We start from the raw sequence: 27,502 nt of genomic DNA, 5'->3' as shown, positions 1-27,502 counted from the left end.
TCTTCCTGGTAGAAAGTAGCATTGAGTAGCTAGCTTGCCATCTACCAATTTAAAAATAATTGCTGTAAATATGATACTATATTCTCAATACATGTGTAAGATAAAATGAATCCATTTCATACAACTCAGTTCCTTTATTAAAACTTATAGATCAAGAGGGTAAGGTTGCTTAGTGAGCGTTGCCAGTGATTGGAACTTGCTCATTCAAAGCGGGTGGAATTAGTCCACCCTATTTCATTGACTGGAATTTGGATTACTTGATAACCAGTTTACCTTTATAAACCACCATCTCAATGAAGTGCTTCGTAGTCATACCACATGGCCCACAGAGTCTGTGCTGACTATCAAGCACCCATTTGCACTAATCCCAATTTATTGTCACCATATTTCCCTCTGTAAATTGTCCCAAGTGTATAGATTCTATCACTATACACTTGGGACAATTTACAGCAGTCAATTGAGAAGATGTACAGGTTGGTAGATCAATGTGGGAGGTAACCAGAGCTCTGGGGAAACCCAGTCATGGGAGTATTTGCAAACACCACACAGACAGCACCAGGGGTCAGGATTGAACCCGAGTCATGGAGCTGTGTGACAGCAGGTCTACTACCATTCCGAGAGTTATCATTTATACTAATTTAAAGTTCGGGATGATATATTTTTGCAAATTTCTTCATAGGTATTCTTCATGGATTATGGAAATACAGCAAGAGTTGCTACAGATCTTTGCGGAATATTCCACATAACCTTTTGGAGTTGCCTTTTCAGGTAAATTCAGCAGGTTATTTATTACCTTTTGCTCAGGATGTTGTTGAAAATGTGAATTATCCTTAAGATATGTACTATTCCTTTAATAGTTTATATTTCACCTTCAGTGGGTTTATTTATTTGAGATCATACAATTAATTCAAACAAGATTTTAAACTTCATCCAAAATGCACAAGGACATTACAAAGGTTTAAGAGATTATGGATCTGGCATTCAAAAAATATTCCAAGCAAATATGTGGACAAAGCATTAAAAGCTAATGCTGAGCCAATTCAGTGAGCATAGCCATCTACAAAATGACTTTAGTATTGTTTGAGAATATGTTGCGATATTTGTTTTTTAAAAAAGGGTGAATGATCTCTTGCTGCTCATTGTTTATCAGCGAGTCGCTGATTAATGCCAACCAAATTCAGTCTACAGTCTATGTTATTTATTGGGTGTTTGGGATATTAAAATTGTTATTGGCATTCCTGGGTTTCGAGAGTAGGTGAGGATTCTTACTTCATTTCCAGCAGGGACTATTGGACTTGGACTTGAATACTCTGAAGGGAATCGTTGAGTAGTTAACAATATTGATATCAGGTTTTCTCTTTTGTTTTCTTCCTTCTGTAAACATCAGGTTAAGGTGACTTGTTATGGAATTAAATTAAATAGAGACAATAATATCAGCAGAGCAACAACAGGATGGTTGGATGTTTAGAGGCCTCATAGTAATGTAACTTTTTAAACAGAAGATTTCACTACTTTTAAATGTTCCCTTCACTGCTGGCTTCTGATCAGAGTAGCCTCTACAAGGTTCAAATCTCTTGTCTGCTTGGTGTTGTTAATAGTTTCTTTTAAAAAGGCATTTTTTGACTCCTAAACTAGAAACCAGCTTTCATGTATTTCATTTAGTAGTGAATGATAAAGTCATTGATTTATTCCCTGTGAAATATTAGCTTGCTATATAAAAAGTTGCAATAGTGGAAGTCTTGTATTCAATAACATTAACAAATGTTCTGTTTAGGCCCTACAATGCCAAATCTGCAACATGAGGCCATCTGCATATTCCATGATATCTGGAGATCAGTGGAGCACGAAGGCCAGGAGAAATTCAGCACCTTGTGAAAACTGTGTGCTACTTGTGAAAGTTTACTCCATTGTGCACAATGTGCTACGGGTAGACCTTAGCTTACAGACTTCCAAGCCCAACTGTAATGTGCGAGAAATCCTCATTAGTGAAGGTTTGCTGAACAGCTGAGGAGACGTATGAATCGAAGGTATAGTGATTGCTTTATATAGCTGAATAATAACAACTTGTAACATAGAAACTAACTTTCTGATTTAATAACAATTGGATTTAGTTTAATTCAGCTAACTAACCCTCCATCCCTGTTGACCCTAAAAGGCTTGGGTTAAATTGCAAACTACAGTTTCATGTTTCAGTTCCCTTTCAATTCAACAACTAATCTAATGCATATAGTTAACAAGGGGTCTACTGAAGTATAAAAATTAAAATCTGACCTGAACCAGACTTCACCACAGCAATTCATGCCTGACCTGAGCTTAAGACCTTATAATTTCCCTTTTTGATGCCCAATGCAAACTATATAATTGGGCCTTGCCAGGCTTTGGTTGGGTAGACAGGTGCTATAATTATCTTTGCAGAATCATGGAATATATTCAAGCTATGCAGGCTCGAGCTTGCTCTGCCATTCAGTAACATTGTGGCTGGTCTTCTACCTCAATATTTTTTTTGTTCCCATCCGATTGTTCATAATAATCAAAAAGTCTCGTCAATCTCAATATTGTCTGTGTGGGTTTCCTCCGGGTGCTCCGGTTTCCTCCCATAACCAAAGACGTACAGGTTAGGAAGTTATGGGCGTGCTATATTGGCGCCGGAATTGTGGCGACACTTGCAGGCTGCCCCCCCCAAAAATCACTACGCAAAAGATGTATTTCACTGTGTGTTTCGATGTACATGTGACTAATAGAGATCTTATCTTAATGGAGCATGCACAGTCCTTTGGATCATTGCATTCCTAAGATTAAGAACCCCTCAGTTAAAGAAATTACTTCTCATTTAAGTCAAAAATGGTCAGTGTTTTAATCCTGAACCTTGGTAAAAGTGGGAATTGAGTGCAGAGAAGAAGGGTGGAGCAAAATAAATTGGTGTATTAGCATCAGCTTTTTATGTTCGTGTTTTTACACTTCATATCAGATAAAGAGGCTACTAAACATTTTAAAGGTTGAATAACATTTTGGGTTGCAGTTCAACTGCTGAGATGCAAAAAAAAAAAGCAGGTGCAGAAATATGAAATAGCAGCGGAAAATGCTGTAAATACTCAGGTGGTCAGGCAGCATCTCTGGAAAGAGGTGTTTCCGTCACCTTCTATAGCACCATGTTCTTTCGTGATCATCACTACTCAACTTTCCAAAAGAAAGCATATTTGGTGAATTTTCCTTTGTGAACCCATTGCCGATATGTTTAAAAGTGAATAATTTTATGTAGTTAAAGGCAAAAATTTCCAGTTTAACAGAATACATATCAGTGATATTAAGCACTATGTTGCCTAATTTACAAGTGGAACCACAGGAGATTTCTACTAATATAAATGTAAGTGGCTGTTCATTATTCTGTTTTGTAACTTTTTTGTATATATTTGAATTGTAATAATCTGCAATAACTTTCATCACATTAGGAAGTAACTAACTGAACAGTTTTGCCTTTGCAATACATAAGTACTGTTTACTTAGTGGTCTCTGATTCCATGGGTTTTTGACATTCCTCTTGTATTTTTCCAAGAATATGTATGAGGGATATGTGCTGGAGATGGGTGTGAGTAGCACCACTCCATCTGTCAAGTCCTGACTAGACATCCAGCTTGAATAACAACTAGGAACCAGTTTTTCTTCCTTTACCAGAAGTATGCTGAGGCTGCCTACAGTATACAAGTATATCCTTGGCTCAGAGTTAACTTGGCACAAGAAAGGTTCTGGCATGTTTCCAGTTTGCATGGATCACCTCACGTACTGTATCATCAAATCTTATAAACTGAAAGCTGTCTTTACTTTGCTTATTGTGTAAGAGCAACTGACTTCTCTAGAATAACATTGTTTATGTCCGCCTGTATTTTAACATCTATGTATATTTTTGCCTAGTTAAGTCACGAGCAACTGAAAACCTTGTTACAGTCTCCTCTCCAGAAAAAGTTGGGTTTAAATCAACAAGCTACATGGACTCAGAAAGAGGAAGACTGGAAGCTAATTCAGGCATTAGTAAAAACTTTCTCAACTACAAAACTGGATTTTCCAAGTGCAAAGGTTAAATGATTGCCATTTTATTGCAAGTAGTTACTTAGTATGAATTGCTTCTCAAACTTAAAGTATTCCTGCAAAGTTTACTATTTACTGACTTGATTGTCTTCTAACATAGGTCTATTTGCATGGTCCCTTTAATCCCTATCAGACCAAGTTTTATAGTATGACTGCAATGTCCAGGTTCAGGTAAAGAAAAATAAAAAAAATTTCTAGTATACAAATCTTTTGCCATAGAACCTACATGTCATTTTTTGTACTTAGAGAATAGAACATTAATAGCTATTAGTGAAGAATTTCACTTTATTTTATTGTAAGTAATTCCTAAGAAATTGAAATTGACTGTACACAGGGTTTGCACTATCAATACAAGAAAGCATCTGCCTTATTAACATCAACCCTGTATGTAGCCAAAGATTCCAAGACACTTAACAAGAGTGTTATCCAACAAAAACTATTGTCAAGCCACATTATTAGGGTAGATAACCAAAGGAGAAAGGAAAGAAAAGAGTGGAGTGGTTTATTGAAGTAACTACAAAATTTAAAGCTGTAATTATAGCTGCCAGTAGTTATGTATGGGGATGATCAAGGAGTTAGAATAAGTTAAGAGCGACACTCTCTGATACAATTTAAGGTGGTTCATAGGACCCATATGTCAAAGGACAAGTTAGCCCGTTTTTATCACCATATAAATCCTATATGTGATAGATGTAATTCAGAGGTGGCTTCCCTGACACACATGTTTTGGTCCTGTCCTCTTTTGGAAAAATATTGGAAAGATATTTTTAACATTGTTTCAACTGTATTGAATATTGGTTTACAGCCTCATCCAATCACTACAATTTTTGGGCTACCAATGATGGAATCTGGCTGCTTATCTGCTGCTGCTTGTCGTATGATTGCCTTTGTTACATTAATGGCCAGTGATCCATTTGTTTAAGTGGAAGGATCCAATATCTCCCACCACTTTTCAATGGTTTTCTCAAACTGTCATGTTTAAACTTAGAAAAAAATTAGGAGTGGCACTGTTGATTCTTTGCTTAAATTTGAGGAAGTTTGGAGTCCATTCATTCAATATTTTCATATGATATAGATCTCTTTTCAATAATCTTTGAACTTAGAGGAGCGGAGTTGACGACATAATAATGCTCTTTTGTTCATCGAGAAATATCAGTCCAGTTTTTTTTCCTTTTCAAACTTTTTTCAGTTTGTTTCATTTTATTACTTACAATTTTTTTTTCGATTTGGGTTTTTTATATATATAATCTTTTTCTTTCTCCTTTTGATTTTTTTTGTAATATATCCGTTTACCAAGAAACCGTGGGGCCTAGAATATATATTTTATTCTTTATGACTATATATGTCATGATTGTCCTCCCGATCTCTTTGTATTACGTGTATAATTACCAATGTTATTATGTATTAATCTGTATTAATTTGAAAATTAATAAAAAGATTGAAAAAGAAAAAAAGTTAAGGGCAGATTACTCAGGAGGCAAGAGGGTGAAAGGAGATTTAAGCTGAGAAGGAGAAAGGCCATGGAGAGATTTGGAAACGGGGATGAAAATTTTAAAACTGATTTTGCATCAAACTCCGTTGATCATCACCCTGTGCTTGTTGACCTATACTGTTTAAGCAAGTTCAAATGCAGTTAAGTCCTTGGGTTTAGCAGATAGAATGGTGGAGACTGGCTAGGAGTAGATTAAATAGAGATGTCTTGGGGTAACAGATGCCTGAATAACAGTTTCATCAACAGATGAGCCAAGGCCAGGTTGGAGTTGGGTGATGAATTGGACATAAAATAGCTAGTCTTAGTTTAGCAGTGGTCTGAAATTTTTTCTCCAGGTCAAATATAAAACCTAGTTAGATATTATTTGCCAACAGTTTCTTTCAGTTTCAGACAATTGTAAGGAAAATGGAGCTTAGAAACGGAGGTTATGGTGCAGATTGCAAACCAGAGCTTTAGACTTCCTAGTATGTAGCTGAAGAAAGTACTTTTTTCTAACACAGAAGGGGGCCATCATAATTATACCAGCAAAGGAGGAAGAAGCCCTTGCACTCTATTATCTACCTACAACTAGATGGATAAGAATGCAATTGGGAAGAGTGGCCCCACCCAGCTGAGTTATTAGCAAATGATAGTCTACCATGTGGAAGGTTAAAGGTAGACCATGAGAAAGGATAGGTCACGTTTATTATAAACACTTCTGATGTTGTTAGTGAGAGCTGCTTTGGTACTGCAGCAGCAGAAGAAACCTTATTTGAGAGAGTCATATTAGTAGCTCTTAGTTTGATGGGCATGGATTTGGAAAGCCACACAACATGAAGGATTTAGGAGAGGGTTGGACATGACGTTTTTGCAAAGGAGGAGAGGTTGAGTTAAGTGTTTTAATGAGCATTGCTGTCAGCAGAGTGTAAGTAGGTGGGGGGGAAGTGGGGGAGGGGGAAGCAGGGGCATTGCTTGAGGTGAAGTACCATTAGCCTTATTAGCATATAGGAAAGGATACTGGATGGTCAACAGTTTTGGGGGAATGTAGTTACAGTAGTAGAAAATAAATCCTATGGACAAGATCAGCTTGTGGAAGGGCCCGTGACACTTGAAGAACCCTGGAATTCTCCCTGGATGCTTGACCAAAATATATCCCTTATCAGTCAAGACATCCAATTTCATATTTGTCTCATTCTGCTTTGTGGGACTTTGCTATACATTTCCACAGTGACTACACTTCAGAAAGTATTTAATTGACTAAAAAGCTCTAAGATGTACTGAGGTCATGAAATGCATGATGTAAAACTTGTACTTTCTTGTTCTTTTAATTCTTCATCTGATAGAATATCCAGTCACACATTGTTGATAGTCTTTGAGCAATGCCTGTTTTAAATGGAAGCTAACAGACTTCAGTGTATTCCAGAATAATTTGAAATTTGGCTGGTTAAAAAGCTGCATACACTTAGAAGGATTTTTTTTTGTTTAAGTACAACTAACTTAATTCTTTCAAACTGTTCAATTTTTAATTTTGCCTAGGAATGTTTGGATTGAGAGGGAGAGTATAAATTCAATAGCTCTGAATAATGCCCCTGAAGATGTTCACCAGAGGATATTGGTTGGTGCATCAGTGTCTGTAAATACCTCAGGTACTAAAAGCTGTTTTAGACAAAGCATAATTTAACAGATATGATTTATCTGTTTGAGTTATTATTACCTCTATAGAGGAAAAATTGGTGTAGTCTCAAAGTTCAAGTTGGGTGTTACTTTCATCACATCTGTGCATCAAATCATTTCAGTAAGTTGGAAAATTAAATCCTGCAGATGGAACTGGATCCCCCACACTGAGTAAGATTGGTGAGCATAATTGGCCTAAATTATAAATGATGTAACACAGAACGTGTAGTGTATCAGAACAAAAAGATTTGAACATGGATGGAGGCCATTTGGGAAATCGTGTATATGATGTGTTTGCTCTGCATCAGTGCCACCAATTGCAATGCATTTTGCTTGGACCTAAATGTCTACGAAGTCTCACTCATTTGCCGTAAATGGGGCAGAGCATGGCTCCATCTCCCCAATTCCATGCCATTGATCATAACTTGGGTCCTGAGACTGTTATGAAACTCCACCTTTGCTTAAATCGGTTCTTTAGTAGCTCCTGCCCAGAATCATCAAACAGAACTTTGCAGTGGAATCAACATACTTGGTGTGAGAGCTCAGTAACCAGGTTGAGCAGGCACGTGTTTTGGTGGGATACTAAATTGTGTTTAAGCCATGTATGTGTGCAGTTTACACCCAGGAATCTTACATTCTCTGTCTGTTGGTCCAAGGCCACTTGAAAATACAACCAGTAGCTGCCCAAAGGCAGAAAGGTTTGAGACAAACCCTAATGTGATTAGTAAGGCAGACATCATTTCCATACCATTAATGCCAAACTAATGGTATTTCTTTATAATTGACTTTTGGTATGCAATTACTAGTTTCACTTTTAACCTGGCCTTTGCATTGTTCATGTACAAGTGCACCCACCTTAAAACCATATCCGGAGGAATGCATCCACTTACAACTGCCTGGACTGGTACTGATTTCTGTCTAACACCTACAGGAGTAAAATGAATTGTTTTTCGACTGGATTGGTACCAGAATCCCAGATTTAAAAAAAATAGTGCATTGCACCATCAAATACCTTCATGAGCCACCTTTTGAATTTGTTTTATTTACAAATGTAATTTTCTTAGTAAAATATTTTGAAGAAAAATAGTGGGTTGAGTCAACTTATTTGGTAGTCAACATGTAACATTTGTTTTCTATTTCTGATTTTGCAGGCTCAACTATAATTGTGAGAGAAACTACATTGATGCCAAATATCCATGGGTTACCAGCTCTAATATGTATGATATTTGCACCAGTCATAGAACTGAGGTGCATGTGAAAATCTGCAAGAGGATTGTATTAAATGTCTATATTTTTCTCCTGAGTTTCCTTCTTTTCACTTGATATTATCTATTTACCTTTCTTAAACTGGAGTGTTGAATTGAACCACTCGCGTTTCACTAGCACTAGTGTTTGACCTTTTGAGATCTCAAATACTGAATTTAAAACAATAGGTATTCTTGTGTTACCTTATACAATGCATATCCTTACCCTGAATTGCTTACTTCACTTGAACACATTTGGTAAGAGCAAGTATTTCACTAGCCAAGCTTAAATATGTGATAGTACCAAACTGATTATACTTTTGGGTAGAGAGGGTGAACTTTTTCTCCCTTTTTTTGCATGTTAATAATTCTCCATTCTGTGTTCTCTCTTCAGGACTGACAGATTGAAAAAAAGTTACACAGGTGCTTTGTGTGGTTTAGGTTGGAATCCAATTACTAGTGCCCCTCTATTGGAAGAACATGATCTGGAAGTTGTATTTGATGTACATTTTGATGTTAATGACATTTTGGAGGTAATGTTATATTACTTTATGAACTGTAAGAAACTTATTCCACAGCTAAATAGTGATGAAAATTTTAAATAGATGACAGACCTATGTTGTCATCACTTACTGGTACCACATCAATAGAACGTGAAAGTTGTATTCTCACCATGCCAAATTAACTACTTAAATGCCATTAAGTAGTTAAATTGTAAATGGCTTCCACTTCAATTCAAGTTTATTGTCATGTGCATGAGCACAAGTACGGTGAGGTACAGGTACAATGGAAGTATCGTAGGCACGTGGATTCGGACAATACATCGAACATAAATTATACAAGACTGTGAAGAGAAAAGAAATTGAATGTCCACAAATTAATGATTTGAAATTTCCATTTATTTGTTTTACTGCCTTGGTAAGTACAGGCAACCCCTGCATTACAGCTGTTCAGGTAACGGAAATGCATCCTTACAGGATTCACGTATCACTACCCAAAACTTTGAGGTACAGAATAAAATTTCCCTCATAGAATTTATGTGAAAGAAAGTAAATGAACACTTTTATTCAATTGCATTTTTTTTGAAGCACACAAATGACGTGGCTTTGTGTTGCAGGAAATTGTGATACCAACTGTTTTCTAGAAATACAATGCAACTCTTCCGCTCCCTCCCCCTCCCCCCCCCACCCCAATAATGTGGGCGGTTGTTTGTATTAAGCAATTTAAAAATTCTGTTTTAGCTATAACAATAACAAATTAGCAAAATAAGAATATAAAAAGAAGCTGGAGAAGGCTGTGGTCCTTTGTGCACGCTTCACTATCCAGTAATTTCATGGCTTATTGTTTACCCAGTGTTAACAATCTAACAATCAACCTCTGCCTTGAATGCATCCAGCAATAAAACCTCCATAGCTCTCTTGAATGGAGAATTCCAAAGAATCACTATTCTCTGGGTAAAGAAATTTTCCTGTCATCGCTGTTCTGAATACACAACCTTTTAATTTAAGACTGTAAGCCCCAAGTTCAAGACATACTTGCTAGGGGAAACATCTTTGCTGCATAAATATTAACAAGTCCTTTTAAGAATTTTATACATTTCAATGAGATCACCCCCATTCTAAATTCTGCTATCCTAGAAATGAATCTGGTAAACCTTTGCTGCACTCCTGTTGTAAGTTTATCTTTCCATAGTTTGGGAGACTGGACCTGTCTACAATATTCCAAACACCGTTTCACCAGTACCTATATAATTGGAGCAAGAGATTTCTACTTTTAAATCTATTTGCAATAAAGATCATCATACTGTTTGCCTTCCTGATTGCTTGTTGTACCTGCTGTTAACCTTCAGTGATTTATGTGCAAAGACACCCAAGCCCCTCTGGACATCATGTAGAAAACAATAGATATTTATCTTAAGTGCATGACTTCACATTTTTCTCCACTTTATATTCTTCCTGCCATATTGTTACTAACCTGTGCTCATAGCTCACACTGCTCTGCAGCTTTGTATAATTGGTAAATCTGGATATATTGCATTTGATCCTCTCATTCCAATGACCATAAGTTCACAGTAGTAAAGTTTGTTTGTGACATTGGAAAAATCACTTGATCCTGAGAGCTGAAATTCACTTTAAAGTATTTGATATCACTTTTAATGAAGAAAATTATAACACAAATTCGGTGGATGTACTAAATACAAAGGTAAAATGCCACAATTAGCTGAAAGGTTGGTGATGGATGATATGGAAATGTAAATTATAATTTCAGATTTTGGTTGAGGTTTTTTGTATGATTTAATAAATTTAATGCTGGCTTTAGAAGTGAGGATATTTTGTTATGGATATATAACTAATGCTACATTGACAATGCCTTGAGGTGTTTTTTTTTCCCACTAAATCATTCCTGTGTGTTATAGTGAGAAAACTTGCTGATTTGCAGTTTTTGGCATACAATATTTCTGGAGGGGAGTTGAGAAGGAAGTAAATTTTATAACCACTGAAGTTCAAAGACTATTTAAAAATCAAGCATTTTCAAATATTATGTACACCTCTGATCTCATTAAAAAATAAATGTATAAGGTTTGTTGCCTCAAGGTCTGAAGGTATAAATAAACTCTGGTTCAAAAAAAAACAGTTTGGAATGAATCATACAAGTTACAAATGTTGGATTATTAAGAAAGGACATCTTAAGCTGAAATCTTCAATTAAGTTTTTTTTGTTATCCAGAGAAGCTGGTAGATCCTTCGTATGCAATTTGTATCTTTTGAGTTAACGGATGCATACTTTGCAGCCTAGGTGTCTTTCTTGGATTTGCAAGAATTGATTTGCATTCTGACCAATTTAACTGTGCTTTTGTTGAAATATAATAAAATCATTGTAATCATGAAAATGCACAAAAATTATGCCATGGTTTTTGTTTTTTCTAGATCAATCTGTTGCGGAGCACCATAAACAATTTAGTTTGTGATGGACTCCTGCGTTCAAGGAACCAAGAAAAAATACGCAAACTGCAAAATGAAGCTCGCCTCAGACTGTTAGAGTAAGGCCTGTGGAATTTCTGTTATTTAATGTGCTACTAATATCCAGGGTGACCTATTAGTTATACAATGCAAAGGACAAAGAAGTGACCAGGCTTAAGTATTGAGCCTTTGCAAATGAGTTAAATACTTGAGTCACAGTTTTGAGTGTTCAGCTTTACCTTTGATGCATTATAACCAAATTCTAAAGTTGTAAAATGAATTGAATACTTTGAAGCTTGTCAACCATTATGTAATATTTGGTTAGTAACTCAACTTGCAAATCTTCAGAATATCAGTGGAATGTAGCGAAGGATTTGTTAGCTGTGATGGTGACTGGAAGAAAGGAAACATGAGATATCATTGTTTGGATTTATTCCTTTTGGGGGGGGAAAAGTCAATGTCAATGTTTGATATCCAATCATTTTGACTCCATTAAATTTGGGAGGAACAGAAGAATGAAAGAAACTAAAGGATGTGGAAGAGGAGTAGAAGAATGTAGCAGCCAGAATGATGTGAAGTATCCTACCAGGATTTGGAAGGATGGATAAGCATTGGAATTAAGGCTGTTTAAAGGCAATAAAGAATTAAGCAAAGTATGGGAGGTATGTGAAGAAATGTATAAAAGGTCTCCTTACGAGATGACCAACTGAAGTGATTCCGAAGACCAACCACTGAAGAATATGACCCTGAGTCAGGGACTCCGAGAAGAACTTGCCAAGATCGAACCCCAGCCAGGTTCATCAAGAGTGGGCAATATCTGAATACAAGTAGTCAGTTTTGGAAGTTGTGAAAGTAAACTGAAGAGTCACTGAGTCTTGTTTGAATTTACATATTGAATCTTTGAGTTGTTTGAATCAGTCGTGATTAGTAAATAAGTATAGTTGTTAGGCCAAGTCGTTGTCTGATATGTTTTATCGTGTGCTGCATTTAATTGGCAACAGGAATTGGGGAAATGAAGAAAGAGAAGCCAAAATCAGAGATGAAAAATAAGTGGAAGAGGTGGTTTGACAATGAATATGTTTGGTGATTGTTCTTAGTTTTCAAATGGGAAGGATATGATTTAGCTTTTTTACATTATCAGCAAAGGATGTGGTACATTTGTTTTTGAATGCAGATGGTTGTACTGCAATAATTTCCATCCCATAACCCATTTCTGGTTTTGTTGAAGTAATCCTTTAGTTGTTTTTGTTTAGTTGGTTCCTAATTCTTTGACATTTTTTTTCATGGCTGAGTTTGCCCTTTCAAGGAAAAATTAATTTTGATGTTTGGTCTCCAATCATTTTGGTTACAATTTTAACTTCTGAAATTTATTCCTGATTGTAAGGGTTTAAAGTTGTTAAGATGACCTCCTTTTCTGGAGCTTGTCCCATAACTCCTGTACCACAAACTTTGTAGTGAATGGTTCTGTACACCTGGGGACTTGGTATGGAATTGTCATGTAATGTAGATGCCCTCGGGCACGGTAGTGTAGCAGTGAGCATAATGCTATTACAGCGCCAGTGACCCAGGTTCAATTCTGACCGCTGTCTGTAAGGAGTTTGTATGTTTTCTCTGTGACTGCGTAGGTTTCCTCCGGGTGCTCCAGTTTCTTCCCATATTCCAAAGACGTACGGGTTAGGAAGTTGTGGGCATGCTCTGTTGGTGCCAGAAGCGTGGCGACACTTGCAGGCTGCCCCCAGAGCACTCTATGCAAAAGATGCATTTCACTGTGTGTTTTGATGTACATGTGACTAACAAGTCTTGTTTTGTCTTTCTCTGTTGAACATATTTGCCGTGTTAACTGGTGTCAGAAAAATAGAAAGTTATATTCTGACAAATTCTTAATTTATTTACAGCATATTTATTGGAAGGAAACCTAGAGAAACTATCATACCTCGATATTTTGAAAGACCATACCAGTGGAATCAGGTAGTTGTGTTTTCATGCTTGCAACTTATCCCTAAAAGGTAACTGCATCATAAAATGCTGGTAAAAATGTTTAAATTTCAGTTGTTGTCTTGTTACCTTTCGAGTTCTCATACCAGCTGGGATGTCAAGGGCAGTGCTAAAGAATCCAAGATCCTTTTCTATTTGTGATTTCCTTTGTTTGCACTTTGATGCCTTATATTTGCTGTTCATAGAGAACTCTGGTTGTATTGATAGCAGAAATTACCACAGACCCTTTGCTTTTCAGGAGATAGAATGAGAAAAATGAGAGAGAATATTTGAATAACAAAATCCCTCATAAATAAATGGAGAAAGCCAGCCAGTCTACATAACTGAATTCTCAGCCACTGTTTTAAAATGCCTGGGTCTCCAAGTCACACTGGAGTAGATCCATGTTGGACAAGGCATTGAACTATTGAGTGTTTAATTTCAAATTTGTTCTTGTGCTTTTGGTTAATTTTTACTGTAGGAGATTTCTTCATTGAAAGAATAACTGCTTGGATGCTACCCTTTGATTAATCTGCCATTGAAATCATATAATTTGATATTTTATACAGTTAAACCAAAATTTGTAAGTTGGTTTATTCTTGTCACATGTATCGAGGTACAGTGGGGGAAAAATTTGTTTTGCATGCCATCCATACAGATCATTTCATTGCAACAGTGCATTGAGGTAGTACAAGGGAACACGATAACAGAATGCAAGATAAGGTGTTAGCTACAGAGAAAATGCAGGTAGGCAATAAGGTGCAAGGCCATAATGAGGTAGATTGTGAGGTCAAGTCAATCTTGTCCTACTTGGGGACTGTTCAAGAGTCTTAACAGTGGGATAGAAGCTATCCTTGAGCCTGGTGGTACATGATTTCAACCTTTTGTATCTTCTGCCCAATGGGAGGGGGGAGAAGAAAGAATGGCCGGGGTGGGTGGGGTCTTTGAGTACATTGGCTGCTTTACCAGCGAGAGAAGAGGTTTTAAAAATTGGAAACCAAGGGTATTAACTTTTAAAGATGCATTGTAATACATTTTAAATGTTTAATTCCCTCTTCAGTTGATGTTATGGGTGTGTGAATGTGTTGTACCTTATCCTATTGTGAATGTATTTCTGGATACTTTGTACAATGTACTACTTTTCAGAATGCTGTAAGCTGTTAGGCTAATTTTTCTTATGCTACGTGTCTGTCTATTTCCAGGCTAATAGATAGAGGGGAAAAGATCTTCGTTTCATAATGCTAGATCTTATGTTCCTACTGTACTGTATTCTAGGGTGTCCCCCAGTGGGACAGGTATTTCATTTTAAGTTGAGTAGAAAATAACAATTTCACCAAATAGTACCATGTTAGGATTGCCTTTGCAGATCAGTGAATCTCTGAAGGCCCTACTAGCAACTTCCTAGAACATTTTTTGAAACGATATCTGTTCATCCAGACAAATTTTGGAAATTACAGAAATGGTCAATTACTCCATAAACAGTCTTTAAACAATATTTAATTTGCTCTGAAGGGTTTTAGAAAGAGATGTGATTGAAGCAACAGGATGATGAAAACCATTCTTGCATTACAATTTTTTTTCAAGAACACAGACATCTTAAATCTTGGATCTTCATTATCAGGCTGATTAGGAGTAATATTGCACTATGTGCAGATGAAAGAGTAAGACTAGAGTGGGAGAATAAAAGACACAATGGTTCAATAATCATTTAATCATGACATCCCTTTGCTCCTTTGTTTGACTGGGTAGCAAAACAAGCCAGGAAACTACAGGCTGGTGAGTCTGACATCAGTGGTGGGTAAATTGCTGGAAGGGATTTGGAGGCCAGGATCTACTGACATTTGGAAATATGGGGTCTGATTCAGGACAGACAGCACTGTTTTGTGCGTTGGAAGTCGTGTCTGACAAATCTCTTGGCGTTCTTCAGGGAGGTAACCAAGAGGGTAGATGAGGGTAGGGCAGTAGATCTTGTCTATACGGACCTTACCAAGGCCTTTTATTAGGTCCCTCAAGGCAGGCTAGTTTGCAAAGTTAGATCGCATGGGATCCAGGGGGAGATAAGTGATTGGATTCATAATTTGCTCAATGCTAGGAAGCAAGGGGTGATGGTTGACAGTTGTATCTTGGGCAAGAGGCCTGTGTCTAGTGGTGTGCCACAGGGGTCGGTTCTGGGACCTTTGTAATTTATATAAACGATTTGGATGTAAATGCACAAGGCCTGGTTAGTAAGTTTGCAGATGATACTAAAATAGCTAGTGTTGTAGGCAGTGTAGGAGGTTATAGAAAAAAAAATACAGGGGATCTTGATCAGCTAGGTATGTGAGCTGAGGATCGGCAAATTGCTTTCAATCCAGATAAATGTGAGGTATTGCATTTTAGGAGATCAAACCAGGGTAGGACTTGTACAGTGAATGGTAGGGCCCTGGGAAGTGTAATGGAACAGAGCGGCCTAGGAGAGCAAGTGCATAGTTCACTGAAAGCAGCATCTCGGGTAGATAAGGTGGTGAAGAAGGCATTTGGCATGTTGGCCTTCCTCAGTCAGGGCATTAAGTACAAGAGTTCAGAAGTAATGTGGCAGATGTACAAGATGATGGGGAGGCCTCACTTGGAGTATTCTGTACAGTTTTGGTCACCTGGTTATAGGAAGGATGTTATTAAACCAGAAAGAGAGCAGAAGAGATTTACCAGGATGTTGCTTGGACTTGGGGTGGGGTGCGGGGGGCTGAGTTACAAGGAGAGGTTGCGTAGATTAGGACTTCATTCCCTGGAATGTAGGAGATTGAGGTGTGACCTGATAGAGGTATATAAGATTGAGGGGCATAGACAGGGTGGAAGCGCATAGTCTTTTGCCCAGGGAAGAGGTGCTGAAAACAAGAAGGCATAGGTTTAAGATCAGAGGCAAGAAATTTAAAAGGGACATCCCGGGCAGCAGCTTCACATGAAGCGTAATGCGTATTTGGAATGAGCTGACAGAAATCGTGGTTGAGACAGGCACATTAGCAACCTTTTAAAAGCCACCTAGATAAGTACATGGATAGGAGGGGTTTAGAGGGCTGTGGGCCAAACATGGGCAGATAGGACTAGCTACACAGGAGTTGGGCAGGAGGGCCTCTTTCCATGCTGTAAGACCCTGACTCGATGGAATCCTAATAAATATGCAGTTTAAATAATCAAAAGCAAAATACTGATGAGAGATCATTAACCTAAAACATTAACTCTTTTTCCTCTCTCTCCACAGATGCTTCCTGATTTGCTGAGTATTTCTGACATTTTCCAGTTTATTGTGGCTAAACTATTTTTGTTCCTTTAGGTGGATCCGGAACTTTTGAGCTATTCCAGGGAAGAAAGCAAAAATGTTCTGTACCACTTGCATTCCTTGGTACTCCTGAATCCTTAGACCGTCATTCTAAAGATGGGGTAATGGTCAGCAATTCTGAGTTAAGAAAGAATGAAGCTAATTAAATACAGAGAAATGAATAATGTTTCTTGTCTACTGTGCAAGTTTGAGTGACTGCTTTGAAAGAGACTATTATAGCTTATGGAGCAAAAGAAATAATAAAACAGTTGAATTCTGGATTGTAAGATACTTAAGTACAAATTACTTCTTTAAAAATTGCAAGTATACTTTCATGTTGTAGCTATTTAGTTTTGTCTTCCATTTCTGTTTTATTACTAATGCATGAAGAATTGATGATATGGTAGGTACTGAAAACAATTACATGTTAATTAAGCATAAAATTTATTACACAGGAAAAAGTTTTTTTTGTGAGCAATTGTAACTATAATTTCACTTCTTGTTAATATTTGCAAAGAGTGGGCAGCTATGGCATTGCTGCATAAAATAGATAAAAATATTTTACTGGTTGTAACATCATTTTGTTCATTAGTTAATTAAAAAAAGTGCATTTGTGAACACTAAGTCATGTGCCTGAATTTGAATTGTTTTTGGAAGTATTTTGCACCAAGTATTTTAACTATATATTGCATTTGACATTGCAACTCCTTGTGCTCAGGAATGTGGTCAAATGATATTATGGTGGATCTGGGAGCAATTACGTTAATGCAGTATAACAATGTAAGCCTGCAGATGTCACTAGATTCGCTTCTCTTGGCAAAGGTGTTCAATTTTTATTTTCTGCCTGTAGTTTGCCAAGAGTATTGGAAGATATGGTTGTACTGCAGATTGACTCCCCAGAACGTCCTTTCCTGTATCTTCATAAGTTGTTGAACAGAGGCCACATTTCCCCTCATAGTGCAAAAGACTGTGTGTGGCTCATATTGGTCATCTCCATAACATTGGCATAAACATCTAATTCATCACTCTGAGAACAATCAATATTTAATATGAGGAAACATGCTAATGAGCAAGAAATTGGGATTTTCTCCACCGACCAAATTGCTGATCTGCGTCCAATCTTCAAACTCCTAAATGGATTTTTTTTTAAAAATTCTGTTTGTGGCACTTTGTGAAATCCATGTTTTGCCTTAGAATGTGGTCTTTCTGTGCTGTAGCCTAGTTGGTATAGCAACCAAAGTTTTTCTGTTCAAGGCCCATCACAAAATGTAGTGCAATTAGATTAGTTAATTTATCTGATGAGTTATGGAGAAGCAATAGAAGAATAATAAAACGTTTTCCTAAAATACACCAGTACCTCACTTTACACTATAAGGATGTGTTTTAGTGCACAAGCCTGCTAACTGAGCACTAAAAGGGATCATTGTATCATTATTACCTGGAGATGTTTTATTGACAATGTCATACTTCTGCCTATGTGCAATAAAGGAGGGCTTCATTGAGGATAAATGTAATGTATTACAGTATTATTTACTAAACAATAAACATACAACAGACTTAATGCAGCATACAATGTAAACTGACAAAATGAATTCATGAACACATCAGAGCAGCAGGTGAAGTAGGAGACAGTGGAAGACTAGATCTGCAGGAATGAGTTGAGCTGTGATTCACCCTGCTTAACGGGTTGTGACTCTCCCTTATTTTGAAGATGAGATCTAGGACTACCTGCCTTGCCTCTTCCTCTCATGGAACATTTCTCTGTCATAGGAGATGCTGTCGAACAGCATTCTCTTCACTGAGGAGCTGCACTCCCAATTGGGGTCATTCTCGGAAAGCAGCTCCATTGTCTCCTTAATCCTGTGATGCCTTCCATCAAAGTTGCTATGCTTGGTTTTCTTTTGATTGGAATCTCTTATTGCAGGACAACAGCCCCTAAATGAACTTTCAAAGGTTCGCATCCAAAATGATGCCCTTTCTCAACACATCATACTTATTATCCACACTAAATCACTTGGTAACCTTTTTCCCAAACATTATAGGTTCAAATCCTGTTACAGGAGTCCCTTCACAGAACTACATTCAAATGAGCCACTGATAAATCCAACAAAATAAATCACTGTATTCTTAATGCCTGCGAATCAATTACCAGTTCAATGCGAGTAGCTTGCATCTTTGGGTGTTTTGGCTATATTCATCACTTCCTTTTCACCCTGTCATCATTAGGTCATTATCTTTTAAGTTTAAATAAGTTCTTTTGTTGGCAGAAGAGATTGCAGGTGATGGAATCTGGAGCAAAAAAAAACTGCTGGAGGAACTAAATGGATCAAGCAGCAACAGTGGAGTCAAAGGAATGGTCAATGTTTTGAGTCAAGATTGTGCATTAGGACTGAGAATGCAGAGAAGATTGCTAGTATAAAGAGATGAGAGGGAGTGGTAAGAGAGGAGCTGGTAGGTAATAGCTCGAAACAGGTGAGGTGGGGGATAAAGTTTAAATTTTGGGATGGGAGATAATGGGCAGATGGGGCGAGTATTGATGGTGGTGGTGGAAATAGATTTTTAAAATATAGAACTGACAATCTTTCAATCTGCCTATCCTTTTACACATACAGTGCTGACAATTTTGCAAGTGAAACAGTCACAATGGATTGGAGGGTAACTAAGGTAACTCCCTATTTATAAAAGGAGGAAGAAAAAAAAGGGGGAATTGCAGCATAATTAAGGACTCAGGCCTTGGAGACAATGCTGACCTTGCTTTGGATTTGGAGCAGTTTGCAGAGATGGTATTTATGGTTCCTTTCTAGAGGAAGTGCTGGTTTCTTTCTCAGAATCACACAGGAGGGCAATGATCACTGCTGCACAGTACACCTTGAGCATTGTGCTAGCTTTGAAGACAAATGGGAAAGTGCTCAATCTATGTCACCACCACTCCAGAAACAAGGTCACTCTAGTTTCATTTGTTGAGCTGCAGTATGGAGACAATAATTGCATATGTGTACATTTATAATCTGAAATGCAAATCACTGTGGACTTGTTCACTGAAGCTTATGAAAGAATGAGCTTTACAGTTAACATTCACAAAACAAAAGTCTCGACTGACAACACTGTCCCTTGAAAATAAAAGGTCCAGGTAAGAATTCTGGAAACCAAAGACCTGTACTTGGAAGCTACCTGTCAACAAAAGCAGGCATTGATGATGAAACTTACCATAATTGTTAGCCATTTGCAGGAAGCAAGTGTTTAAAGGTCAAGATCTCAATCTCAAAGCTCGTGGCCCACTGGACAACAGTGTTGCTTGCCACCTTGTATTTATTTTACTTTAATCAAATTTAAATTCTTCAGCTGCCACAATTATTCAAACTTGTGTTTCTGAATCAGTGAACTTTGGCTGATAGTGCAGCAGCTTTGTTACTGCACTCTTGATGGCTCATAAGTCAATGGCCCTTGGTCATCGTGTGGGAGAAAAGACTGATGCACAAAGGCCAGATCTTCCATAGGTTCTGGAAAGCTTTGCATTGGTGTACAGATACCAGTCACAGTTCATCCCCAGCAATTCTTTATCCATGATTAATTGGGTTGACATAGACTACGTGCTGTAAAATAAGATTGTGCAATGTATTACTAAATATGTTGAGCATTGCCCAAGTTAGCACATGCATTTCTGTGGAAATGTTTTCTAACATCTGATAATCAATTAGTGGTTACAAATGCACTGACCAGAAGGAGTTGAGCATTCTCTGCTTTGTGCTTTATTCTGGACATGAGGTGTAAATTTGAAAAGGTGAAGGAGGCCAGTGTTTGTCTAATAAAGGATAAGTGAGCCAAGGTAACAGAAGTGACCACCTTCTCCCAAATACAGACCTCTTGTCCAGAGCTTCATTATTAACCCAAATCTTGAGAGGGAAGATAGTTCTCTGTGACATGATAATTGTTTTCTTGACACCAATTGCTTTACTTGGTGCACGCATTGGAGATCTAGTTCTGCAATTCACCAGGTAGAGTTGAAGAGAAATGCAGATCTCAAATAGGTGGATATCTTTTGCTCATCAGATGTTGAACAAGCCACCTTCAAAACAATTACTGTGTTAGATTGATCATTTCCAAGAGCTTACTTCAAAACAATAAAGTAATAACTGTCCAAACCAGTATGTGCAATGACTTTGTGCCTCCATCTGATGTGATATTTCATTCACAATTAAATAATAACCTTAATTATCCTACAGAATTCCTTGAATAGGGAGAGTACCTTTTTTCCCTTGTAGATTCCAACTGTGTTGCTATGCAGAAGCCCATTTTAAGATCCTCAGCTTCTACATCCAGGCATTTATCTCGAGCATGAAAAATGTGTCATTTGTGAAGCTCTAAATCCACGCTGTTTCTTCTAGCATTGACTTGATGTCTTTTCTCCATGAGTCATGTAAGTAACTTGCTGATCACACTTAAGCAGTTTTACTCTGGGAGTTTTACTCCGTCTCCTTTGCATTTATGTTGGGTGATTGTTATTGAATTTTCTATATCTTTGGGTATATAGATTTCCCCTCAGAGATCCATGTCACTCACAAGCTTTCCTGCTCACTGAAATGTTAACTGTGCCCCTTTTCACAGATGCTGACAAGTGAACTGAGTAATTGCAGTATTTTCTTTTCGTATTTATTTATTTATTTATTTATTTATTTAGGAGTTTTACTTGAAAATTAAAGTGTTGCTTATTGATAATAGTAATTGACTAAATTTGTGAATAAGGTTAATGTTTTTTAATTTTTATTAATTTTGATGTAATATTACAGTAGCAGGGAAATCATTATTGGCCCTTAAGTGATTTTTACTAGTTATTTTTCTGATAATCATTCTTTGTGACATTCTGCACAATGCTCAGTGTCTCAATTTGTGTTAATCTATATCAAGCAAGATTTTTAATTGTTTACCTTTTTAATTTATAACCAATTAAAGTGAATTATATAAAACTCATCTAAGTATATAGACTTCATTTTTATGAATATAACTGGACAATAGTTAATAATGAGTATGTCCATCATTATTATAAAGCAGTGTGTAAAAAAAAAAGATAAACCTACATTGTATAGATAAATCCACACTTCTTATTCTATGTTAGTGTAGGTGAAAAAGATTTGCGTGCATGGTGCATTTTGGAAGTTGTGTAACATATAACTGAATATAGAAGGGGTTGAAAAACTGGGAGGCAATACAAGGTGGTGGCAGATGGTGGGTATGTGTGATGTCATGGGCAGAAGAATTCTGGATGAAGTTCAGCTTATGATGGTGAAGTTAAGAGCTGTCAACCAGTAGTGCATTGCAATTATCACTTCTAGAAATATCGTACATGGAAGAGCGGTTCTGCAGATGAGCTGGAGCTTGGATGGATTTGGGCTCATTTATGGTGATGGCCATAGGCAGTCATGGGGATACTGGATAAATGTTGCCCAAAGCATATCTCTGGGTCAAAAAAACAGCCTCATTCAACCTCAGGCTTTTGCCAAAAAGTAGGGAGAGAGCCTGTGGCTAGAAAACAAAGTTTATTGTGGGAATCTAAGACAATAGTTTAAGTCTTCAGTGTTTAGTTTGGAGGAAATTTCAGCTCATCCAGAACTGAATTTTGGACAGTCTTATGAGTTAAAGAGTGAGGAGTGGGAGAGACAAAAGAAGGCAGTCCTGAGTTAAGGACCATCACGTCTGAGCACCACAAGTTATTGATAAAAAGCAGACCCCTCCACCTCTAACTTTGCCTGAGGGCGCTGTATGGTCCATTCGGTGGATTGAGAAGCCCTCAGGTTGAATGGCACAGTCAGGTGAAGCAGGTGTAAGCCACATTTCAGTGAGGCATAGCACGCAGCAGTCCCTTAGTTCTTTTTGGTAGGTCAGTCTTGCCCTTAGTTCATCAACTTTGTTCTCAATGGCCTGGACATTAGCTAGTAGTATGCTGGGGAGGGGGGTCTTGTATCCACGTTGTTTCAGCCTCACCTGCAGCCCAGCCCTCTTACCACGCTTCCGAAGTAAGCAGCTGCAACTCATCGGTCCTGGAGTGGAGCCACCTGGTAAGTGATTGCTTAAGGACAGACCTGGAGTGGATACTGTAATAAAGGAATTCGGGTTAGCAAGTTGTCTTGTAGTCAGCGCAGGTTGCTGAACTGATGACCAGGTGGGGGCGCATGAGCCAAAAGGGACTGGAAGGTCCGAAGAGCTACACGTTATGCAGAATCGATCACGGGCCAGAAAAAAAAATGCAATACAGTTAAAGATTACCATAAGATTATGAGGACAGTGAGATATTCGTCGAGCCAAGAGCAGTGAAGCTCTGGCGAAGAAACTCGACTGCAGCAGAAACTGAACAATTGGCAGAAAGGCTCAGCAGCTGGCAGCTCTTCTGAAGGGTGGACTGCAAACTAGACCAAGTTCCATTACAATTTAAGCAACTGCCAAGCAGATCGACGATGAAGCAGCTGAATTTTGCATTGTCGCGTCGTGCAAAAATGCAAAGGGTCCACATAATGAAGACCATAATGTGAGCTGTAAATTAGGTTACATCAAGTCACAGAGTTAGACAGCAGGGAAACAGGCCCTTCGGCCCAACTGGTCCATGCCAACCAAGATGCCCCATCCAAACCAGTCCTGTTTTCCAGCATTTGGGCCAGAACCTTCTAAACTTTTCCAACCCATGTACCTATCCAACTGTCTTTTAGAATTTATTGTACCTGCCTCAACCACGTCCTCTGACAGCTTGTTCCACATACATGTGTGTAAAAAAAAGTTGCCCCTCAAGTTCCTATTAAATCTTTCCTCTCACCTTAAACCTATGCCCTCTAGTTATTGGTTCCCATACATAATGGAGAACATAGTTACACAATGGAAGAGTTACATAATAGAGAATTGAATATATGATATATAAGAACAGTACAGAAAACCTGAGAGTTAAATGTATAGTTTAGATGAGAAAGTTGGCACATAATGGGAAGTGGATGCAATTTATATGAAGGAAGCATTTTTTTTAAAGTTGTTTCTGATTGGCTAAGTGTGTGACAACTCAGCCAATAAAAGGAAGGTAGGGTAAAGTGGAGTAGCTATTTTGGAGCAGCCATTGTGAGAGTGGGGAGCTGAGGCTTTGGCTTAAGAGGCTTCAGCGAGGAGGCACAAGTGGGGAGCAGGTAAGGTTTTTGTTTTCCTGTAAATCTGTGACCTTTGACGTGTAGACAAAATAGCAGTCATGACAGTGGACTGCTCCTCCTGCAAGATGTGGGAAGGCAGGAAACCTCACGGTCTCCCTGATGACTTCACCTGTGGGAAGTGCACCCAGCTGCAGCTCCTGACTGACCAGGGTCAAGGAACAGGAGGTGCAGTTGGATGTACTCAAGATCATCCAGGAGGCTGAGAATATCATAGATGAGGGTTTTAGTGAGGTGGTCACACTTAAGGTGCAGGGTACAGATAGATGGAGAAGGACGTGGAGTATGTAGACAGTGCAGGGTTCCCCTGTGGCCTCACTAACAGGTGTACCCCCTTCGATACTGTTGTGGGAAGGTGAAATGACCTCTCTGGGGCTAACAGCAGCATTTAGGTCTCTGGCACTGTGACTGACTCTGAGGCAAAGAAGGGAAGGATGAAGTCAGGCAGAGCGATAGTAGTAAGGGACTTGATAGTAAAGGGTGCAGATAGGCATTTCTGTGGCCACAATCAAGACTCCAGAATGGTGTGTTGTCTCCCTGGTGCCAGGGTCAAGGATGTCTTGTAGTGGGTTAAAGACATTCTGAGAGGGGAGGGTGTTAGCTAGAGGTCGTGATCCATAAAGGTAGCAATGACATAGGTAGGGAAACTTTGGATGACCCGAGAGGTCCTAAGTTTAGTCGGGAAGCAAAAGGAAGCATACGTAAGGTTTAGGAAGCTAAAATCAGACTGAGCCCTTGTAGAAAATAAAGGTAACAGGAAAGTGCTCAAGCAGGCAATTAGGAAGTCCAAAAGGGGCCATGAAATGTCCTTGGCGAGCAGGATCAAGGAGAATCCCAAGGCATTTTATACTTGTATTAAGGAAAAGAGGATAACTAAGGAGAGGGTAGGTCCCCTCAAGGATAAAGGAGGGAATTTGTGCTTGGAGTCAGAGCAAGTGGCTGAGGTACTAAATGAGTACTTTGCATTGGTATTTACCGAGGAGAAGGATTTGGAGGATAGTGAAGGCAAAGTGGGGCACACTAATGTGCTGAGACATTTTGAGATAAGGAGGAGGTAGTGCTGGGTCCTCTGAAAAGCATTAAGGTAGATAAGTCCCCAGGGCCTGATAGCATATATCCTTGAATATTGAAAGAAGCAAGTGAGGGGATTGCTGGGGCTTTGATAAGGATCTTTGTGTCCACTCTAGCAACAGGCGAGGGACTGGAGAGTAGCAAAGGTTGTGCCTTTGTTCAAGAAGGGAAATAGGGATAATCCAGGTAATTATAGGCCAGTGAGCCTCACATCGGTGGCAAGGAAACTATTGGGGAAGATATTGAGAGATAGGATTTATGCACATTTGGAAAGGCATAGCCTGCTTAGGGACAGTCAGCATAGTTTGGTGTGGGGCAGGTAATGCCTTACAAACTTGACTGAGTCTTTTCAGGATGCGACAAAGGATCTTGATGAGAGGAAGGCAGTGGTCATTATCTACCTGGACTTTAGTAAGGCATTTGATAAGGTCCCTCATGGTAGGTTGATTCAGAAGATAAAGATGCATGGGATCCAGGGTGAATTGCAAGTTTGGATTCAGAACTGGCTTGCCCATAGAAGACAGAGTAGGGGTGGAAGGCTGTTATTCTGGCTGGAGGTCCGTGACCAGTAGTGTTCCGCAAGGATCAGTGCTGGGACCTCTGTTGTTTGTGATATTTATCAATGACTTGGATGAAAATGTAGATGGGTGAATTAGCAAGTTTGCAGATGACACCAAGGTTGGCAGAGTTGTGGACAGTGTAAAGGACTATCAAAGAACACAGCGGGATATAGATCAGTTACAGATATGGGCAGAGAAGTGGCAGATGGAGTTTAATCAGGGCAAGTGTGAGGTAGAACCATAGAAAACTACAGCACAGAAAACAGGCCATTCGGCCCTTCTAGTCTGTGCCGAAACATTATTCCGCTAGTCCCATTTACCTGCCCCCAGCCCATGCCCCTCCAGACCTCCCTCGTCCATGTATCTATCCAATTTACTCTTAAAAGTTAAGAGCGAGCTCGCATTTACGACATCAAATGGCAGCCCGTTCCACACTCCCACCACTCTTTGAGTGAAGAAGTTCCCTCTAATGTTCCCCCTAAACCTTCTCCCCCTTCACCCTAAAGCCATGTCCTCTCGTACTTATCTCTCCTAATCTAGCTGGAAAGAGCCTACTTGCATTAACCCTGTCTATGCCCCTCATCATTTTATAAACCTCTACCATATCTCCCCTCATTCTTCTCTGCTCCAAGGAATAAAGTCCTAACATGCTCAATCTTTCCTTATAACTCAACTCCTGAAGACCTGGCAACATTCTTGTAAATTTCCTCTGCACTCTTTCAATCTTACATCCTTCCTGTAGTTCGGCGACCAGAACTGCACACGATATTCTAAATTTGGTCTCACCAATGACTTATACAACCTCACCAAAACATTCCAACTCCTATACTCAATACTTTGATTTATAAATGCCAGGATGCCAAAAGCCTTTTTTACAACCCTGTCTACCTGTGACTCTACTTTCAAGGAATTATGTATCTGAACTCCCAGATCCCTTTGTTCCTCCGCACTCCTCAGTGCCCTACTGTTTACTGTAGGGCAATTTCCTGGACAATACACACCTCAGCTGTCATTAGGAAGGCACAGCAACACCTCTATTTGAGGAAATTGAGGAGAGCCAGACTGTCTCAGAACATTCTGGTGAACTTCCTACTGGTGTGCAGTGGAGAGCATCCTGACATACAGCATTACGGCTTGGTATGCCAGCTGCACTAGGAAAGAGCAGAAGGCTCTGCAGAGGGTCATCGAGACGGCCCAAAACATCATTGGGACTCAGTTACCAGCGATGGAGGACATCTATCAGGCTCGATGTCGGAGCAGGGCTTTAAACATCATTCGAGAACCAGCTCACCCTGCTTACTACCTTTTTAAACTACTCCCCTCTGGTAGGTGATATAGGACAATACATGCACACACTACAAGACTGAAACACAGCTTTTTTCCCAAAGCTGTTAAATTGTTGAACATGGACTGACACCTCCTATACATACATACATACATACATACACATACTATGCTTTCCCCCCTTTACCAGCTGGACTCATCATGGTGTTATTTAATGTATTGATATGCTGCTGATTATCATTGTTATTATTATCATGGTTCATTTGCACTCTGCCTTTTTATTTTTTTATATACTTTATATTTGTGTAAGTATGTTTGTTTTATTTTATAGTTATAATTGCTCTTATTAATTTACTGTTTTGGTTTTTATTAGGCAAGGGAGTGCCATTGTAATCTCGTTGTGTTGTTGCAACAGTACAATGACAAATAAAGAAATAAAGAAGGATAAAGGTATATTGTGAACAGTTGCAGGCTCAGCACCAATCCCTGCTGCACCCTGCTCGCCACTGATTGCCAGCCCAAGAAACACCCATTCATCCCAACTCTCTGCCTTCTATTGGTTAATCAATCGTCTATCCATGCTAATACATTACCCCTAACTCCATGCATCCTTATCTTATGGATAAGTCTTTTATGTGGCACCTTATCGAATGCCTTTTGGAAATCCAAGTGTACAACATTCACCTGTTCACCTCTATCCACTGTGCTC

General features: G+C 38.7%; 2 protein-coding genes across 4 annotated transcripts in view; both read left to right on the top strand.

Moving 5' to 3' along the window:
- The window catches only part of tdrd9 (tudor domain containing 9), a 67,342-nt gene extending 50,424 nt beyond the window's left edge, over nt 1-16,918 (top strand). The window contains 12 exon segments of the mRNA XM_052017528.1: nt 680-713; nt 716-768; nt 1,775-1,992; nt 1,994-2,027; nt 3,910-4,071; nt 4,184-4,254; nt 7,091-7,200; nt 8,380-8,476; nt 8,867-9,005; nt 11,399-11,511; nt 13,327-13,399; nt 16,716-16,918. Coding sequence (XP_051873488.1) covers nt 680-713; nt 716-768; nt 1,775-1,992; nt 1,994-2,027; nt 3,910-4,071; nt 4,184-4,254; nt 7,091-7,200; nt 8,380-8,476; nt 8,867-9,005; nt 11,399-11,511; nt 13,327-13,399; nt 16,716-16,802 — 1,191 coding nt within the window. The 3' untranslated portion in view covers nt 16,803-16,918.
- Nucleotides 16,919-23,792: 6,874 nt separating this feature from the next.
- Nucleotides 23,793-27,502, top strand: part of aspg (asparaginase homolog (S. cerevisiae)) — a 70,164-nt gene continuing 66,454 nt past the window's right edge. For all 3 annotated transcript variants that reach the window (XM_052020062.1, XM_052020043.1, XM_052020052.1), the window contains exon 1: nt 23,793-23,860. The gene's annotated coding sequence lies outside the window, so the exon portion shown is untranslated. The remainder of the gene's footprint in view (nt 23,861-27,502) is intronic.

The sequence above is a fragment of the Pristis pectinata genome, chromosome 1, assembly GCF_009764475.1.
Source record: "Pristis pectinata isolate sPriPec2 chromosome 1, sPriPec2.1.pri, whole genome shotgun sequence".
NCBI classification, from domain to species: domain Eukaryota; kingdom Metazoa; phylum Chordata; class Chondrichthyes; order Rhinopristiformes; family Pristidae; genus Pristis; species Pristis pectinata.
Note: the sequence above shows the minus strand (reverse complement) of the source record. Positions and strands in the feature narration are given on the sequence as shown.